General features: G+C 56.6%; 1 protein-coding gene across 18 annotated transcripts in view; it reads left to right on the forward strand.

The window, feature by feature from the left end:
- TNS1 (tensin 1) overlaps positions 1-20,410 on the forward strand; it is a 274,551-nt gene that overhangs the window by 18,833 nt on the left and 235,308 nt on the right. For 17 of the 18 annotated variants that reach the window (XM_073304965.1, XM_073304974.1, XM_073304973.1 and 14 more), the window contains exon 3: positions 9,820-9,857. In XM_073304965.1, the coding sequence (XP_073161066.1) occupies positions 9,820-9,857 (38 nt within the window). Of the gene's footprint in view, positions 1-9,524; positions 9,735-9,819; positions 9,858-20,410 lie in introns of those variants that run through there. The other variant, XM_073304985.1, reaches the window with a different exon arrangement.

The raw sequence follows: 20,410 nt of genomic DNA on the forward strand, positions 1-20,410 counted from the left end.
CGCAACGTTGGGTAGCCTGGCTGGAGGGAGCTGTGTCCGTTCACTCCAAGGCCGAGAAACCGCTGTGTGCTCCTCAGAGCCGCTCCCCTGAGCGCGAGGTGATGCCCGGGCCTAGTGATCTTTGCTCTGGCCGCTGCTGGTGATGTGTTGGGAGATCCCTAGCGGGGAAGGTGCTATAGGATCGCAAGGGGTGTCCACAGCCTCCGCGCTAAGTGGCCAGCTGGGCTCCGTCCCTGCATTTTGGGACCTGGTCCTGCCAGGAGCAGAGCCCTGCTGCCCACTGGGGCGACGGGCAGGAGCCCTGAGGAGGTGGGAGCGGGCAGCACGGCCCTGTCAGCTGGCACGAACTGGGGGAGATCAAAGCAGAGAAGGGGTAAGGAAGGGAGAGGAGCCCTGTCACGGCCCCCACCGCAAGGTGGGGGAAGCCAGCATGGCTCTATGTGGCCCATCCCTTCAGTGGGCGCTGTCCCCATGGCTGATGTCAGCGGAGACATTTCAGACCCCGATTCTCCCCTTGTGTGACCGTCCTGGTTGGACCCCACAGAGCCCCGATGGCAGGACTGGGGTCTTGGCATGTTCAGTGCTGCCTCGGAGCTGGCAGGGGGAGCTCACACATGGATTTGATGGTGCCTCCCCCTGCCCAGTTTAACTATTTGTTTTCCTGTCATGTCCGAGTGGTGGGCATGGGGGCGGGGTACCGGTGGGTGTCCCCCAGCATGTTGAAAAGCAGGTCGGGGTTGGAAAGCAGGGTGCCAGGCATTCGCTGTGGGCCAGGATGTGCCGCCTTTCGGGGATCGGGACCTGCAGCAGCTGTGCGCATGTCGTGCTGCCCACCCCGGGGCATGATCATGTCCGACTGCACTAGCCAGGATGGATCGGCCCCGGCCTGGCCTGGTGGGTAAGGCACTGGAGTGGGATTCAGGAGATCAGGGCTAAAATCTGGTCCTGCCACAGGCTCTTGGGCCAATCACTTAGTCTCTCTGGGGATCACATCCTGCTTGTCTTGGCTGTGTAGATGATAGATTGCCATCAGGGCGGGGACTGTCTCTTACTCTGTGTATGTACAGCACCTAGCGCGATGGCACGTGGATCTCGCTCGAGCCCTCTAAACATGCTGCTGGAATACAGGGAGTGGGTGGAGGTACCCTGGTACTGCAGCAAATAACATTATCCATTCGGCACGGGGTACTTCCCGGTTTGCCTTTCTGAGTCAGTGCCGGGCCATGTATAATGCCAACGGGCGTGGTGCTTCCTCTTGGATGAGACTCGGGCCTGAGACCTTGTGATCATTAAAGAGCTCTGGATGCTTTTTGTGCTGGGGCGGGGATGTTTGTGACTTAAATTCCTTCTGTTCTTGTAGCTGGAGCAGGCGTTCTCTGCTTCCTGACTTAAGCGGGGGTGTTGTGTGCGGCTGTTTAACAGTGGCTCCGCTCCACCTCAGAGGTGGCTGCATTTCATCAGGGAGTGCAGTGCTTCGGGAAAGGTTTTACTGTAAGCTGGATGGGGCCGCAGCTATGGAAGGTCATTCTCTCTCTCTCTCTCACATGCTGCCCAAGGCATGTGTATAAAGGCGGAAGAACACGTGCACGGAGGGAAAGGAGGATATGAGCTGGCCGTGGCAGACCCCGGCGCAATTCAAGTCCCACTGATATGGATCTGTGGCGAGGTGAAGTCACTGGGCAGTGAGCCGCAAGCTCCTTGGCCCAGCCAAGTCCCTGTTATCAGGGCGGTCAGGTGCACCCCTGCTCTGTGCTCATTTTCCGATGGCTCTGCCGAGAAGGAAAAGCTTATTCAGGTTGCAACAATGCTGGCTTCCTGTGTTCCCTGCTGCACCAGGAAATAACCCCAGAGAGGAGAACCTCGAGGCACTGGGCAGCTAGCAGGGCTGAGCTTTGGGGTGGGGCGGGAGGGATCCCTTCCCGGTCTCCTCCCCTTTCCAATCAGGGACTCTGTGGTGCTTGTGTCCCTTTGCCAGCTGGAAAGGTGGTGGCGAGAGAATGGCCTTAGTAGCGTGATCGAAAATCCTCGCTCTTGCTTATAACAGCAGCCCCTTTGGAAGTTCAAAGGCAAATCCGCTTCCTTCCGCGCTGGAAGTTGTGGGTCTGGGTTGTGTGCTTGCACTTCCCGGTTTGTTGTTGTAGGGTTGCTGCTGGGATCTGCCGGGGAGCTGCTGGAGGTTGCTATTGTGTGTTGCTATTGTAGTGTTCCTCCTGAGTGCACAGGTGGCGTTTGCAGACCCTGGTTTGTTATTGTAGGGTGGCTCGTGATTGTGAGGCTGTTGGTTTGGGTTCAGCAAAGCGTAGGGAAGAAAGTGCCCCGGGGAGAGTTGGCCTGGATTAAGGAGCGATGAATCGGCTTAAATAAAACAACTGACCCGCATGCGCGCACGCCGGTATGCATGCACACGCAGAGTTTTTCCTCTGTTTTCCCCGTCTGCACTTGCCGGTCCAATGGTCTGAAGGGATTTCTAGAAATCTCAGAAGAAAGCATCTCTCTGCAAGATTTCTTGCCCGGGGGGCTCAGGCAGTTGCGTGCATCTGGAGGAGGTTCTGAGAAGCATCGGTCCGTTTGGGTTCTTAGGCACTCTGGACCTCTCCAAGCTCAGCCGTTGTTAATACTTGTCGTACAGACAGCCCGTGGTGGAAGATACAGGCTGAAATATAGTTGAGATTGGAAGAGTCTCTTCGGCTCTGGTTATACTGTGTGATCCAGTGGATGCTGCCTCAGACTCAGAAAAGCTAGGTTCTGGCACTGACCCACTGGCTGATCTTGGGCAAGTCATGTCCTTGCTCTGTGCCTCAGTTTCCCCATCTGTAAAATGGGTATGATGCTACTCCTCTCTTTTGTAAAGTGCTTGCAGCTGTGCAGGTGAGAAGCTCCGTCTAAGACTGAGCTGATTATTATTAGCTGTTGTCAAGGCTGATTCCCCACTCTGGCACTTCAAGTGCAGAAGGTGGGGGGCCCGCGAGGATTAAAAAAATGAATACTGGCCACTTCAGGCTGGTATTAAACTCCCGAGGTCACCGCTTTTCTTTGGCCTTGGATGGGTAGATGCTGCCACCACCCAAGTGCAAACCCCTTGAAACCCAGGAAGGAAGACTTAGGACTTCCGTCCTGTGGGGGACCCTCAAGCCCTTTCACCTCCCCCGGCCGGGGAAGAGCTGCGAAAGAAAACCAAGGAAATCCGCTGTTGCCACCAGCTCATTGAACGACATATGCACAGACCTCTTGGGACACTAAAAATCCAGTCCTGTTCTTTAAAAAAGGTAAACGTTATTAAACCCAAAAAGAAAGGAAATACGTTTGGAACTTCGGCTTTTTGCTAGATCTTAAAAGAAACAATTACAAAAATTAAGCATCAAGATCGCGCTCTTGAGGTTCAGCGTAAAGGTTACAAGCAAAACAGAAGCATCTGGGGTTAGCACAGAGGCGTCCACAAGCCAGTAAGAAATATCCCTAATCGCGTCTTTCTAAACATTCCTGATCTACTTACACATGTGGGTTGCTAAAAGTAGTTCTCGGTACGATCTGACGATTTTCATATCTGACTTAAAGCTTCTCACAGCATAACTGCTCCCTGTTCCCCTCTTCCCCGGAGAACAACAACAGACAAAGGGGAAGTTTTTTCCCAACTTTAAAAAGTTCTAGCCTTCCCATTGGCTCTTTTGGTCAGGTGCCCACTCCTTTCCTTTTACCTGTGGGCTTCTTAACCCTTTACAAGTAAAGCAAGTAGAGAACAGCTACTAAGAGGGATTTTATAGCTAACGGGCTGAGCTACCCCCCCCTTAATTTATCACAGCTGTGCTGCTGCTTGGGAAACATGGAACCAGATTTCCCAGAATGAAAAAGTGCAGTAAAATTCCCCTGGGATGTGAGAGTCAAGCTGGGGTCTTTGTGTCCCCCCGCACCATCAGCAGCAGCCCCTTCGTTCCCCCCATAACTCCGGTCACAGTGCTGATGGGGATGATGCAGGAGCCGGAGTGGAATCCAGCTGTGAGATCTAGCAGGAGTTTCAGATCAGACTCCGGAGACTCGCAGGGGGCAGATCGCAGTTACCTTAAAAAGTGGCCAGTTCAAAACCAACCGAAGGGAACAGTGTGTAACTAGCCTGGCCAGTCGCTGCCATGGGAAGTCACTGGGGACGAGAACTTCGCACAATTCAAGGAGGGACTGGACATTTACATGGCCCTAACGGATATGCAGCGTTAGCATAATTAACGATGGTGGAAATTTCAGAAGGGTTATTTCAACTTGATGCTTCAGGGCTTGGGCAGATCCCTAGTAGAGACAAAAGGCAGATTATCCCCCATCTGCGACTGCCGGGTTCGTACCCGTGTCTCTGAACCCACTGTCAGAGGCCGGATGCGGGGCTAGATGGACCTGGGTCTGTCTGTTCCTATGACACATACCCAGGGCCTTTTTTACAGACCCTGGTCATGGCAGAGACTCAAAGGGCACTGTGCAAAGTCATTTCCTCCTGGCCTTTATTAATGTGACTTCCCATGGGCTCTGGCAGAGATGGGGTTAAAAGGCCACCCCCAATAGCCAGGTCTTCCTGACGCCAGCATGGAAGGGGGGGCAGGTGAGTCTCGTTCGGAGGAGATGGGGCTGGGCAGGTGTTGCAGGGTGGGAATGTTGGGGAGGGGCTCCCTGCAGCCCTGTGTTGCATGGAATGTGGTTTGGGGCGGGGTGTACTTTGCATACTGAGCCCCCTCCCCCAAAATCTCTTCAGTTGCACCCAGAGGGGACCCTTCCCTTGTTTGAGTAGCTTGCAGTCTGTTGCCCGTCTCGGCCATGGGTGTGTTTCGCAGCCTTTAGGGAATGTTCTCATCCCCAGATGGGGAAACTGAGGCAGCGGTGGACTGTGTTACTGTGCCCGGCGGGTAGGTTCCAGAGTGGGGCTGAGCACCCAGGAGTCTTGAGTCTTGCACTAGTGCCTAGTTCAGCCAGTCTCCCTGGGTTAGAAAACCCAAGGTAACGAATCCTGTCCAGCACAGGCCAGGCCAGGCCCCCCCGCCTCTCCCCGCCAGGAACAATGACTGTGTTGTATCAAAGGAACAGATGCTGTTTCTGGCAAGGCTGCAAACTGCAGTGTAAACCCTTGGGGGCAGGGGGCGGGGAACTCTACCTGGCCCGGGGGCTTTGCTGGGACTTGCCAAGAGCTGGCGGGCAGTGCCTACGCCGTGTTGGCATCCACAGCAGGGTTCAGAAATGTGAGCGCCAGCCAGTTTAGGACAGGGCTGAAACCCGGGGTTATGGAGGTCCCACTGCAGCAGGAATACCGTGGGCCAGCCCCCCAGCGCTGGGTTTGCTGGTGGTCTCCTGGCTCATGCCAGCTGAGACCTGGCCCGTTGTGTGGGTATTTTACCCAGCTGGTGGGTCTCCTGGGAGTGCACAGGGCAGCAGCTGATGATCGGCTTTGTCTGTGCCCAGCCGTGGGCAGCCTGTCTCAGCTCAGCCATGTGGCGATTCTCGAATGCCGTCCGGCGGGATCGCCACCGTATGCCAGCCCCATGCCTCCGTGGGGTAGAGAGCTGGGATCTGACACAGCCCCCTGGGGAAATGCGCCGTAGGGCTCTCTCCAGGGGCCTGATCCTGCCCCTTCTGAGGTCCGCGCAGGATCAGTCCCTGAACCTCACAGCTCTGCACTGGGCCAGCCCCAGGGCAGCTGTCCAGGCTGTTACTCCAGCCTCTCCTCCCTGCTCTGCCTGCCCCAGAGAACCAGTTCCCCCGGGCCTGATGTCTATGGGGCTTCCTTCTCCGAGTCCCGTTGAAAGTTAGGCAGCAGGAGCCGGGAGGGTGTCGGTGGGGGAGGACTTAGTGTGTTTGCACATGGCACCTGTGTGTACATGCCACAGGCCCGGCCGTGGGTGCGAGATGATGGGCCCGCGGCACTCGTGAGAGGCGTGTGCCCACGCACACGCAGCAGGGGCATGTTTGGGGGCCAGGGCAGGCCAGGCATGTGTGCCAGTGATGTAGGGAACTCCACACGCCTGGGAGCTGAGCTGTGTCCAGGCAGCTCAACGGCCATGGGTCCAGCCCTGCTTTGTGCCCGCTGACCGTGCAGATCAGTGGTCTGCCAGACTGAGCGTGGGGTGCTGAGGGAGACGGCCCAGCGATACCTGGTTGGGTTGGGCCACGAGCCTGTGAGAATGGACTTGTGAGAGGAGCTCTAGGTGCTTCCGACACAGCCCTGCTGCCGTTTTACAGCTGGGGAAACGGAGGCACAGAACAGTTAAGTGACGTGCCCAAGACTGCAGAGGAAATCAGAGTCAGAGCTGGGAAGAGAACCCAGGAGTCCTGGATCCCTCTCCTGTGCCTCACCCTTCGTCCCTCTAGATTTGGCCAGCTGCAGAGAGCCAGGGCCTGTGCCTGGCAGTGAGACACGGCTGTGTAGCAAGGGCAGAATGCCCCATGCAATCCCACTCAACTGTATTCCCCAGGGAGGAGCTGGAGGGGGCAGCGGAGGGAGGGAAGCCCTTTAAAATATCCCCTGCCCTGCCCCAGCCGTTCGCTTCAGTCCGCCTGGGACCTGTCCTGGTCCCTGGGCAGCACCTCTGCTCTGTGCCGAGGGCCCCGGTGCCTGGGGTCTGGGTGTGAGGGAGGGAAAGTGGGAGAGGGACAGAATGTGTTAGAGGGATGTTCGATCCCTAATGGGGACAGAAGGGTTCCCAGGGATCGCTTTGCTGGACGGACTGCAGCAAATCGGGTGCGTTTTGGATTGAAAGTGCCGATCTGCCTTGAAGCGGCACAGCGGGGCAGAGCCCAGGTGTGCTCAGTGACTCCCGCTCACATGATGTGGGGGGTTTTCCTGCCTGTTGACCGGTAGCATGTTCCTGGACTCTGCGGTCAGACTCTAGTGTGGTGATGCCAGGGAGCTGCGCCGGCCCTGCAGGGACCATGGCTGGCCTGGCTTCTTGCTGTTGACATCAGCTGGGCCAAGATGTCACCACCTGAGAATAAACCAGTGTATTGTAGGCCCCGATCCTGGAAACACGTGCTTGCTTTTAATAGGACTGCACCCCCATGCAGATCTGCCTGGGAGCAGGTCTCTGGAGTTTGCCAATCCCGTTCTTAGACAACTGCCTTGCAGGTCAGAGCGACCCTGCAGGAGTCCCTTGGTGGTTCTGTAATGCAAACACTGCAGCCCTGTCTTAGAGAGAGGAATGGCAGGAAACTGACCTGGCTGGTTTCACGCTCCCTAGCTGAGTGAGCTGCACACACAAAAAGGGGAAGGTAAATTACACAGCCTGCGGGCTGGAAAAAAGAGATCTGGGATTTTCAAATGTTCTCTCAGTTTCGAATCAGGCTGGAGAAGGGAAGCCTGGGAAGGCGATTCTCATTCTTGATGCTGAGTCTTGAAATTGTGTCAAATATCGAATTTGCAGCTTTGCATCGGGGGCTTCTGTTTGCAGGTTGCACCATTCGTGGCATGTTAAATCAACCGTGCAGCTATGCAGAGACCTGGTGTTTTTTAGCTGTTTTAGCTGATATAATATTATATGATGTATTTAGTGCTTTTCATCCGTAGTGCTCAAAGGAGCTCAGTGTCATTTCCACCTGTAAAATGGGAAAACTGAGGCACGGAGCGGGGAAAGTGACTTGCCTACGGTCACACAGAGCTGGGACTCGACCCCAGGTCTCCTGAGTTCTAGCCATGCTGCCTGCACATCTATGGGGAGGATCCCCGCCCAGATACTATGGTGATGGGCAGTTGGAGACCATCGAAGTACCCAGGGCTTCTCTGATATAGTGTTGGGCAGTGCTTGTACGGGCCCTGGGTGCGATGGGCGGGCTGAGGAGCAGAGAGACGTGCCCTTCCCAGCCTGTGATCACCTAAACAGGGAGTGGAGCGTCTCGGTCTCTGGCCCCTCAGTGGGAGAAGAGAAGGAGGGTGTCACCGGGCGAGGGGAACCGGGGGCTGGCCTGCAGGACTCCAGGGTGGCTGGAGGTCCCGAGAGAGGGGCGAGGGAGCGATGGATGAGCACCGCAGAAGTGTGGCTGTGTCCACCCTGCTCTGAAGAGCTCACCTGCCGGGCCCCAGGCACTGCCTTGCCTGGCCTCAGGATCCCATCGTACAGGGATTGCGCCTCTGGGGACAGCTGGGGCCCATCGTGTGCAGAATGAGGGGTGAGCTGCAGACTGGCCGCTGGCAGGAGTGGGCGTGGGGGAGGGCAGGTAAAGTAGGGGCTGGATGTAAGCTGGATACCTGGCAATGCTAGTGGAGTGCCAGGCTTGGCCCGGGGCCGCGGGAGACGCTAGCCCTGGTCTGAGCCATGGCCCGGGTGGCTTAAGACACACCCTGCAGCTTGGACATCAGGGGCTGTGTGGGGTGACTCAGGATGCCGGCAGGGCTGGGGGCCGCAGGCTGCACCACCTGGCCTGTCTCCAGCGCTCCCCAAGCAGGACTGGATGGTGGCGTCCCTGGAGGAAGCCATCCGGCAGGGGCCCAAGGAAGATGCATGTTGCGTCCCTATCTCTGGGTTCTCCTCAGTGAGCAGCTGGAGAGCCGAGCGCCCGGGAGGGCTGCCCTCAGAGAAATTGGCCCGTTTCGCCCATCACATTGCTGGAGGTGGCCAGCAGCAGCCAGAGCCATGGCTGTCACTTGTCTGGTGCAAGCCTCGGGAGGTCTGGGACATCGCATGCAATGGTGCGTTCTCCAGCCGTGGCATCGTCCGGTACCACAGTGACCTCGCACCATTTCGCTCCAACCCGTCACAGGGCACTGCCATGTTGTGGTATGGCCAGGCTCCCCGTGCCCGGCTGGTGGGTTGGCAGGGCAGGCCAGGGCTCCTGGCACCAAGAGGAGTGACGTTTTCTGGCTCATGACCTTTGTCAAGAAGGTGGAGGGTCCTGTCCCCCTGCTTTTCCACCCCAGTGCTCCTTCCGCCCCGTACCCCAGCTCTGCCGCTTCCCCTCCATCTCCCCCCTGCTAGCCCAGCCCCGGCCCACCCTGGAACTGGAACCTGTGCCCCGCTCGGCAGCCTGGGCCCAAGGGGAATCCCTGACCCCAGCCCTCCTGCTCGTCCATGCCGGGCCCATCTAAGAGCGCCGGCGGTGCTGAAGTGCCAGGCGGGTCTGGCGTCATGGATGCCCGGCACATGGCGAATGGGCACCCCATGCGCACCCCGGCTTTCGCTCTACACCCACAGCCCAAATCTCTCCGAGGGGGGCCCCCCTTCTGCTCAAGCCCGGGCTCTGCCCTGCCCAGCAGGGTCTGCGGCGAGGGGCTCCACAGAGGCCTCAGACGGGGGGCCGCGAAAACTCCTCTTTTTTGTTTCCTGTCCTGGGGCAGGGAGGCAGCTCCCCAGCGCCGATGGCTGAGCAGCCGGCCAGGACAGGCAGGAGGGGACCGGGCCGCACATTCCTGCTGGAGCGAACTGCTTAGGAACATGACTCCTGGAGCGAGAGGGCGGGCCAGGCCTGCTCCCTGCGTGCTGTGCAGTCAGGAGAGAAAGAGGAAGGGGGAGAAAAAGGGGTAGGCAGGCGAACCCTGAGCCCCGGGGCAGGCTCTGACAGTGCGACAGGCAGCTCGGCACAATGGGCTCCGTCTCCTCCCGAGGAGCCGGGCTGCTGCTGCGGGCTGGCATGCTCCAGCGTACCTGTGCCGCCGAGGCGATCGTTGGCTAGGGGCCAGGCGCTTCGCTTTCCTCCCCCCGCCCTCCGCCCCGGCCTGCGCCTGTGTTTCCCGCAGCAGCCCGGAGAGTTTGTTCGGGTTGGTGTTTCTGTCCTGGGTAAGCCGGCCCAGTTCCCTGCACTCGGAGCCGGGGAGGTGAGCTCCCGACTGAGTCCTGGTTTCTTTCTCTCTCTCTCTCGCAGGGTGCAAGCTGTCCTGTCACAGGAAATGCGAAGCCAAGGTAAGGAGCTGCCCCCCCTCGTCCTTTCCGAAGGGGTGCAGCAAAGTTTCCTTGTGTCGTGGGTCCCGGGCGGGTTGGAGTCGCTCTGACTCTGGAAGGGGGAAGCCTCTCTCCGCTCTCCTTGGCTTCGTTTCTGCACTTGGGTCCTGATTGTCGATCAAGGTGACACGCTCCGGGGTCCTGCCAGGGCTGCAGTGTCCGGTTACAAAACGTTGCTGGGGTCCTGGGCTGCTGCTCAGGGGAAAGTGAAGCTCATCCCTCCTGTTCCCAGCGCCGGGGGCTTTTCCTTTGTACGTACGGCAAACAGTGGTTCCTTTCTGAGCTGCCGCTGGGCACCCAGCGAGCCTTGTGCAGAGGTGGCTGCTGCTTTGCAGGTGAACGGTCTTTCCTGCTCCCCGGCCCCTAAAAGCACGGTGAGATCCTGGCCCTGGGGAGGTCAGTGGGATTTTTGCTGTTGATTTCACTCTGGGCGTTTAAAGCACACACATTTCCAACTGGTTTGCCTTAGCTCCCCGGCGTGCTTGGGAGACGTGCCCCCTTCACGGCCGCTAGAGCGGAGTCCTTGTCCCGGCGCCGTCCGGCCTGCTCGGGTGGTCACTGGTTGGTGATGGCTTGGTCTCGAGCCTGGGGCTGCTGTGAGCTTGCCTGGCTGATCTATTCGGCGCTGGGGAGGCCTCATCTGGAGTATTGTGTCCAGGTTGGGGCCCCACACTACAGAAGGGGTGTGGACAAATTGGAGAGAGTCCAGTGGAGGGCAACGAAAATGATCAGGGGGCTGGAGCACATGACTTACGAGGAGAGGCTGAGGGAGCTGGGATTGTTTAGTCTGCGGAAGAGAAGAATGAGGGGGGATTTGATAGCTGCTTTCAACTACCTGAAAGGGGATTCCAATGAGGATGGATCTAGACTGTTCTCAGTGGTGGCAGATGACAGAACGAGGAGTAATGGTCTCCAGTTGCAGTGGGGGAGGTTTAGGTTGGATATTAGGAAAAACTTTTTCCCTAGGAGGGTGGTGAAACACTGGAATGCGTTACCTAGGGAGGTGGTGGAATCTCCTTCCTGAGTGATTTTTAAGGTCAGGCTTGATAAAGCCCTGGCTGGGATGATGTAGTTGGTGTTGGTCCTGCTTTGAGCAGGGGGTTGGACTAGATGACCTCCTGTGGTCCCTTCCAACCCTGATATTCTCTGACTCTCTGGTCTGGGTTTGTGGCTGCCCCCGGGGCACGGCTTTCCTTCGGGGGCACATACATTGCACCGCCCGCGGGCATGTGGGCAGGGTGCAGCCGCAGGCCGGGTGCATGGGGCAGTTTCTTGTATCCTGGGTGCCCGTCAGTCCGTGCGCCCGTGACCCATCGGGCTGCAAATATGCAGTGGATGCAGCAGGTAAATTTGGGGTGACGTGCAGGAAGAGTCTAGTCCGCTGGCCTCCCAATGCCCCCCGTCCTGCTCCTTCTCCTGCCTCTGGTGCACGGATGCTTGCTGCTCCTTCTGGCTTCTCTGGGTTCCTTGTCTGCTGCTTGGGCTTCTCCTCCCCAGTTGTTTCCCCTGCTTCTCGGAAGCGCCGTGCACAGCATCTGTTCCGAATCGCGGCGCACAGGCCCGCATAAGGCCCAGTTGCCCTGCTCCATGGAAGGGTGTTGATGGAGAAGGTCCTGGGGCCTGACAGCCTCCATCCTTGCATAGGGGGAGAGGAGGCTGGCACAGAAGAGCTGGGTACGAAACAGGGTCTCGGCCACCGTCTGCTTGCTCCGTTGGATGCTGCGTGGGGAGGTCGGGCGCTGGGGGGAGAAGGGGAGGAATCTCCTCAGGTTGGCTGACGGGGCAGGTGATGCTAGGACCTGGCCATGGAGAGGGGGCCGGAGCGCCTGGGAGTCACTAAGCTGGTGGTGTCTGACACAGCATCTCCCCACATCTCTTCTCCAGCTGCCAGGAGCCACCCTAGTGCGACAAAGCCCCGAGCTGTGTCTCTCTCCTGGGGTCCCCCCTCTGTGCCAGATGATCGCTCTGGAGCCAAACGGAGCATGTAGAGAACGGAGCTGGTGTCACCCATGGGACGGTGTGTCCCACGCCCCATGGTACAGAGGAAGGCGAAAAACCTCCAGGGCCTCTGCCAATCTGCCCTGGAAGAAAATTCCTTTCCGACCCCAAATATGGCGATCAGCTAAACTCTGAGCACGTGGGCAAGATTCACCAGCCAGATACTACAGAAAATTCTTTTCTGGGTAACTCAGATCCCACCCCATCTAACATCCCATCACAGGCCATTAGGCCTATTTATCATGAATATTTAAAGATCGATTAATTACCAAAACCATGTTATCCCATCATACCATCTCCTCCATAAACTTATTGAGTTTAATCTTAAAGCCAGATAGATCTTTTGCCCCCGCTGCTTCCCTTGGAAGGCAGTTCCAAAACTTCACTCCTCTGATGGTTAGAAACCTTCGTCTAATTTCAAGTCTAAATTTCCCAATGACCAGTTTATATCCATTTGTTCTTGTGTCCACATTGGTACTGAGCTGAAATAATTCCTCTCCCTCTCTGGTATTTAACCCTCTGATATATTTATAGAGAGTGATCATCTCTCCCCTCAACCTTCTTTTGGTTAGGCTAAACAAGCCAAGCTCCTTGAGTCTCCTTTCATAAGACAGGTTTTCCATTCCTCGGATCATCCTAGTAGCCCTTCTCTGTACCTGTTCCAGTTTGAATTCATCCTTCTTAGGCGCCAGTCTGTGCTGCCCCTGCGGCCGTGGGCGCCGGACAGACTGCAAAAGTGGCCCAACCGCCCCTCCCTCATGCCAGCAGGGAAGGGGCCTCCCTGCTTACGCCACCCAGCTCCCGTCAGGAGTCAACGGGCAGGGGCCAGGACCCCCTTTATTGCACTCTGCCGAGTTCACCCACTTACTTCCCTGGTCCTTCTCGCATGAACAGAGAGCAACAATACCCGAAGTCCAAAGGCGCAAACAATTCGATGTTTATTGGGGTGAACTTCCAGCAAGCATGATTCCAGTTTCCTTCCTTAGTATCCTCCTTCCCAGCTCTGACACTGCAGAGCCGTACACCTGTGTCCTTGTTCCCATTCCCCCCTTAGCCAAACATGATTCCAATTTTCTTACCCACATTCCCTTTTCCCATTTTCCCCACACACACCCACCCACCCACTTTCTGATTGACTGCAGACTATATAGTAAAACTTGAGTTCTGCTTTGCTATACCTTAACCAATCATTTTCCTGAAATTTAACTAACCAATCCTAACATATTGTAACATGATTATGTAACCAATTATATCCCACCACTTTAATTAGTTTACACCCAGCAAAATTAATTATACAGCAGACAGGAACAATCCCAGAACCAGACAGAGATTATACAGACAAACAACAGCAAAGTGGGAACTACAATGACAAGACAACACAGAAGTGAGGATTTCACATCCCAGCTATTGATAAGTGAGTTCTTGCCAGACAGGATGCTATCAAACTAAGTTTCCTTTTACATTTTCTAGGCACTTCCCTTTCTCTGGAGGTGATAGGAATACAATCCTGTCCTGATAGTGCCTAACAGCCCAATAGCACCTTCTTTCAATGTGACTAGTTTGGAATGGGAGGAGGTGACCGGTCGCTTCCCAGCTTAGGGCTGCCTCTGCTGCTTAACCAAAGGCCTTAACCTAAGAACAGGGCCCCAGATTGTCGCAGTGAGAGAAGGCCCTTACACCGGCAGACAGTGATTTTGATTCTTTCTTTTGTACCTCTATCACTAACCAAGTGATAAGAATACACCTAAATTCTTAGAGTCTAGGCCTTGGCAGACAGGCCTGAATATCTGTATCCTAACAGCGCTCCCTGTCTCCTGTGCCCATGACTGTAGCCCAGTGCACCGGGAGGGCATCAGAGGAAGAGGATGGAGGGAGAGATACCAGCCCTTTGGTTTGGCTTAGAGCGGCTCAAGTGGAATAAATCAAACTCCCAATGTTCCTGGCCAGGCCAGCCCGTCATTTTGGGTCTCTGTGGCTACGGCTTCAAACCCCAGCCGAGCCCTTGAGCTGTCACGTTTCCAAACCCCCACAAGCCACGAGCGCGTCCCATCCACCGCGGCGGCTGCTGCTGCTCTCGCTTACCCAGATGGGCTCCGTCTCGCTCGTTACCCTAACCAGAGCAAAAAAAAATACATAAACCTGACCTTGGGGATGAGGTTATTTCCCCCTCCTCCCCTCACAAACGTCCTCGAGATTTTACACCCTATAGGAAGAGGAGAGGGGGAAATCTCAATAGCAGGCATCCAGTGCCACGGAGACCCTACGATAACACAGCGGGGCTGGGCAGTAACAACAATGGGTGTTTGCAGAGTGCCCGGGGCTGCTGGGGTTGCAGCCCTGGAAAGGGCTGGAGTCGTTTTATTTTTGGTAAATCCATCACTGGGGCTACCAAGAAACAATTAAACAACAACCACCAAAAAAAACAAAGAGTGCCTTTAAAAAAACTCCTTAAACGCTGGACTGGCACCTGGGCCGTTTGTACCATTCTCAGGTGCATGGGCAGCGTTCTCTAGTTCTAGTTTTTCTTTGAGCCCCCCCCCAATAAAAACTCCCTGGCCCAGCTGTGCCACAACAACTGGTTTTCTGCATATAAGAGCCAGGGCTGGCGTTAGGGGGTAGCAAGCAGGGCAATTGCCCAGGGCCCCGCGCCACAGGGGGCCCCACAGGCTTCGGCCTCAGCCCTGGGTGGTGGGGCTCAGGGCACCGGGCTGCAGTCCCTTGTGGCGAGGCTTTGGCTTTCTGCCCTGGGCCCGAGAGTGTCTAATGCCAGCCCTGCTTGGCGGTCCCCCTGAAACCTGCTCACAGTCCCCCAGGACCTCTGGTTGAGAACCCCTGCTCTAGTTTAATACTAGGTTGGGTATTTTAGGGTTGTGGGGGGGGCAGGGGAACATTTGCTTTTGGTGCAGGGAGGGGGGACCCATCCTAAAAGTTAAAATTGCCAACAGATATACTAGCTTCGTAATTATTAGTCTTGGAGCAGCTCCGGGCCGCACTGTGCAAGGGGCTGTACGACCGCAGAGCAAGAGCCAATCCCGGCCCTGAAGACTGTACGCTCTACACAGACGCCGCACAGAGAGGAAGGAGGAGGCCCGAGGCTCGGAGGCAGCTGGTTACGCTCCCGCGGTCCCGCAGGGGGGCGGTGGTGAAATCAAGACTGGACCCTGGACCAGCTGTGTCCTTACGCAGCGTCTTTCCCCCTCACAAGGTCCAGTCACGGCAGCGCCCCTTTAAAAAGCACCAGCCCAGGCCGATCACCTGGCCGATCACCTGACCGGTGGGTTCTGTTTGCTCTGAAGCAGAAGAGGTTTGGCTGGCGGTCTCGGAGCGGGCTGCGCCTATAAACCAGCGGCAAAGGCGGGGGAATGGGGCAGAGTTCTTGAGGCGATGCCTGCCGCACAGAATATGCTCGGCCCTTGGGGACGGCCGGCCCCTGTGTAAGTTCCCAGCCAGCAAACGGTGCAGAGACGAGAGCAAGCCAGAAGGATGGGTGCAAAGTTACCGTTGGGAATTCATACTCCAGTTCCCTGTGCGTTAGGTGGGGGCGTCCATTAGAGACCTTTGCAGCAGGGGGGAGCGGGGGCAAAGCCAGCCACAGCCAGCCACGGCCTGAAAGAACAGGCCCAGCCACTGGGCAGGGGAACTTGGGAGATCTAGGTTCAAGCCCTGCTCCGCCACACTGTGCTGTGACCTTGGGTCGGCCGCTCCGGGTATGCCGGCACTGCAAGCAAAGCCCGGATCTGTGGGACTCGTGTTCCCAAGCCCGGGTTCGAGCGTCCACACGGCACCGGGAACCCGGGCTTTGCAATGCGCTGACGCGTCCACGCTGCAGTCTGCAGACCCGGTCCGAAGCGTGCGCTCTCGTATTGCGGGTGGGGGGTTGCTGCACGGCGGGTTGCAGGAGAACTGGCGGATGTTTGTCGGGTGGTCTTGCCGCGTCTCCCGTCCCTGGCTCTGCAATGGGGATAGCAGCCCGCCCTGCCTCACCGGGTTGGGGGGGGCCGGGGTTGTGAGGATAGATATGTCGCACAATGAGGTGCTCGGATGCTCCGGGGATGGGGGGCCAGAGGGCCCTTCCTGAGACAGGTATCTCTGCATTTCAGAGGCTGCGCCTGCACTTTGCCAGGCTCAGCGTCTCGTTGGCCCCAGAGGGTCGCACGCAGAGAGGGCTGTGTCCACGCACGCATTGAAGGCTTGTGAGGTGCTTGGAAATCCTCAGAGGAGCAGGGCCAGGGATGCGACCAGCAGAGACTACGGTTCCCAGCATGCAATGCACTGCTCAGCTCAGGATGGAGCACTGCATGTTGGGACTTGTAGTCCCCACGAGCACAGCGGTGGGTTAAAGTCACGGCTGGTTGCAGCCTTTTCAGCCCAGGTGTGTTCGATGCCCCGAGGGGAGATGCCTTCCAGCCCAAGCGACTGCAGGATTTGTGTCCCTTGGGAGACGGCTAAACCTGGGAACTTGGGCACAGTTGTTTCCTCTCTCCTTTTTGCATGCAGAGGGCTCCGTAGGGCGGACCATCCGAGCGATGGCTGAGCACTGCTGTTGTTGCAAAGGCAGGGAGTTGAGGTCTTCAGACAGCTAGCCCCTTCCTACGCCTGCTGTGTAGAGTGTGTAACCCTTCTGCCCGTCAGAGTTGGCAGCAACCAGGGCCGGGTTCAATATCTAGGGGATCCATTCCAATAACACAATGCAAACCGGCTCGAGCCTCCACCCAGTGACCTCGGACAAATATTTACCACCCCCGCTGGGCGCCTCCCAGAGGCAATACTTCCCTTCTCGCAAGCACCTAGTCTGAGTGTAGCAAAAAGCCTTTTAATAACAGAGAGAAACAACGTGGCATTATGTTGGGGAAACACCACCAACAGGATTCATAACACAACCCATGAGCAAAAAAAAACCCACCCCAAGCAAATTGGGGCATGCCCTTTCCCTTTGGTTCTGGAGTCCAGCAACCTCAAATCACCCAAAGTCCCAAAAGTCCAATGACCCAAAAGTCTCTGTCCCTGGTCAGGGTAGCCCCAGAGTTCAAAAGTTGATCTGCGGAGCTTTACCTCCCAACCTGGGTGGAGACGGGACGGGACGTAAGAGGCACCTTACATGATCTGAAGCTGACCACCCCACAGCTCCATAGGCCTTCGCTCCGCTCCGCCAGCCACCCCACAAACTCCTTCGCTCAGCTCCGCAGCCACAAGCAGCTCCCGCCGTCCCACGAACTGCTCCACCAGCCTGTCCACGAGGCACTCCAGCCGTCCCGCAAACGTCTCCACAATAGATCTTCAGGCTCCCCCACTACTTAACACAACGCTCAGTGATTTCAGCTCTTAGGTGACTTCAGCTTATAGTAGGGGAGCCTCAGTGCTGGTGCACCGTTAGCCCAAAGTGAGCTCAGCAGCCTGTAATTAGACTCCTAATGGAATCAAAATTAGCTCTGATATTCCACAATGGAGAGAGGAGGAAGTGCATTAGCCTCACCAAGGGGCCCATGCCACCAAGTATTAATACTTATCCCCAACCTCTCTCTCTCTCAATTCACAGAGTTTTGGAACCCATGACCCTTGCCTAGCGAGTGCCACTTAGTTGATGGTGAGTCCCTCCATCATAACAAAAGGCCAAGTACAGTTCCAAGCACAGTTCCCATAATCAGGGTAATAACAATTTATTCTTCCTGCCCCAATAACAGAGACACTGGGGATCCCACAGCAGCCAAAGTGACCATTTGGGCAGCTATGGCCTCGTTCTAGGTAGGGTGGGTGTGCCTATGCAAATGAGATCGGCCCCTGAAGTTCTTTTCCACAACTTGCCACACCTCACCACCAGATGTCAGGGTGGAGCTCATCCTGACACTGCTTACAAGTAGAAGGAGTTGATTAGATTGAGTCGAGTCAACTTAATCTGCTGCTGCACCTTGAAATCCTAGTCTGCAACACTGCCGACCCAAGACCTCCAAAATCCCGAGATTGGCTTAAAAACCATGAGATTTTTTTTTAAAAAAAAAAAAATACATGGCTTTAGGTTCTTGTTCGTTTTCTGGTGGTGTCGTCCTTGCAGGTCACGGTCTTGACCTTTTCCCCCAAAACCACAAGGGCTAAAAATGTTTTTTTTCTCTTTTTTTTTTAAAGGAAATCTGTGATTTTCTGGTAATCCCTGGGTCCAGGAACTGGGGCTTTAGGAAAAGCAGCACGCATCACGAGGCTCGTGATAAAATCGTGCAAGGCCAGGCGGTGTGGGGGAATGAGGCCTGCCGTGTGAACTGGAGGGGAGTGGCACCCCCCGGAGATCGGAGGGGAGAACTGCACAGGATGGAATTGGACTTGTCGTCTGCATGACGCGCTGATAGACACTGAACCGCACAGAGGGTTGGGGGAGGGACTCCTTCGTTGCTTACAGTCACCGGCAAATTGGCCTGTACTATTAATAAGGCTTACCTCAGGCTTCAGGCATCCTTCCCTCCCTGCATTCCTGGTGTTGGAGCTGCTGAGACCCCCCCTGCCCCGGCCCCCACCAGAGAGCTGTTTCCTTCAAGCCTGCTCCAAATGCATTCAGCCCTTGATTGCTCAAATTGCTGCCATCTGGTCAATGTTACGGTGAAACTTCCTGTGGTTGGTTGTAAAACACCAGGCCCAGGTCTTGGGGCACCAGGGCTGTCGCTTGCCGAGACGCTGGACGTTTTTGCTCCTGAAGCGTCCCGGGGAAGGAATCCGCCTCGGTGTGGAAGGAATCCGAGTCCTTTTCCAGGGGCCTGATGAAGTTCATTATAGATCAGCTCTTCCCACGGCTGCCCTGACCTGGAGGGACCCCCTGCTAGGGAGGGGAGGGGCCGGCAGCCTCCAGAGCTCTCCTAGGCCTCGGTGCCTCTGCTGAGTAACAAAGGGCCCCGTTGGTGCCAGTGGTGGGGTGGGGTGGTTTGGGATGTGGATCTCTCCCCTCTTGCTCCTGCGCTAGTGAGATCAGAATCAGGCCCTGGGGGACAAAAGTCTTCCCCTCATTCCCCTGAGCTCTCCAGCTCCCCAATATCCTTGCCCACCCACACGAGAATGGCCGTCGGATGAGATCCAACCACCCCCGGTTTGTCCTGGTAGGGCTGGTGACGAGGACGGGGCTTGTGATTGCAGGGTGGCCCCCGAGGGGCCACACACGCTTGTTTTGTTATTGTAGGGTCTCCTCTGAGGGCTGGGCTGCACGCCACGGCTCACGGCAGGGCTGTTCACACGGCGTGGGTGGCTCACCCCAGGGGGATAGCGGAGTCCCTCGAGAGAGAGCCGCGTTCACTCAGGTGGCATTTCTGACCTGGCCAGACACAGGGAATGCTAAACCTCTTTGCGGTGGCTGCTCCCAGGAGAGATCCCTGCACGAGCAGATGAGCCGGGGCTCTACCTTGCAGCCACTGGTGCCTCCGGGTGCTTTACACTGCCTCATAAAATCCTTCCCTTCACTGCACCCCTTTCCCTCCCCATGTCGTGTCTCAAATCCCCGTCCTGAAATGCGGCCTTGAACCATGCACCCGGAGAGAGCGCTGTGTGGTGTGCTCAGCTGTCCCGGCATGAGCAGGATTTAGGGACACCCCTAGTGGTGATGCTGGGCAGTGCAGGCTGGGAGCTGGAGAGCCAGAGAGAGCCCCAGGCTCTGTCTGCGTCCAGTGGCCTCACCACCCAATCCCCTTTATTGTCCTCGCCGGCTCTCGACCCGGGCCGGGAACGCTCCCCCTCACGTACTGGAAGTCGTCACTTGCAGAGAAAAAGCAGTGGGATCATATTTACTTGCAATGCATTCTTCGACCACTAGATGTCTCTGTGCCGTACAGAATTGCAGGCAGGGCGTGGCCCCTGGTAAACATTAGGGAGACCGCAGACCAAGCTGGGGTTCAAGCGGTGTGGAAGCTTCTTTGTATGGTTGAACACCGTCTGCTGTAACTGGCTCCGTGAATACCGCGGTGCCGAGCGTGGGAGAGGCGCTCTAGAGAACAGGATACATGGGTTCTGACAGGCGAGGTCTGCTCCATCGAACGGCCATGGAACAATCCAGCGGCGGCTTTAACTTGGAGAGGTTTCCAGAGCTGCCGCAATCAATGACGCTGTCAGCCTGGAGCCTCTCTCCCGGACAGAGATCCAGAGCTTGAACAGCAACATTTGGATGGGCTTGTGCCATAGAAAGTTGGCAAAAGTGGGGCTCTGGAGTCGCTCTGCCAGGAGGCTGGAAGAATTCCATTTCCCAAGCGCTCTGCTGCGTGTTAGCGTTCTTCCCCGTGGGACTCCCCAAGGGCGAAATGATCTGTCCATTGCCTCGCTGGCAGTGGGGCAGAGGTGGGTGGAGGGCAGTATGCAGTCATTATGTTGTCAGTAGTGACCAGGGAACTTCGGGAACGTGTGAATTCAGATGAAGAGGCTGAAATGTGGCTGCTTTCGGACCTCTCCCAATTCCTTTGGGCTCTGCTGACTTGGAGATGTCAGCATTTTCACGCCTGCTCCCAGCCAGGCCCTGGAAAACAAACTGTTCCTCTCCAGCCTGATTATTTTGC

This window comes from Lepidochelys kempii, chromosome 11, assembly GCF_965140265.1.
Source record: "Lepidochelys kempii isolate rLepKem1 chromosome 11, rLepKem1.hap2, whole genome shotgun sequence".
Classification (NCBI taxonomy): Eukaryota; Metazoa; Chordata; order Testudines; family Cheloniidae; genus Lepidochelys; species Lepidochelys kempii.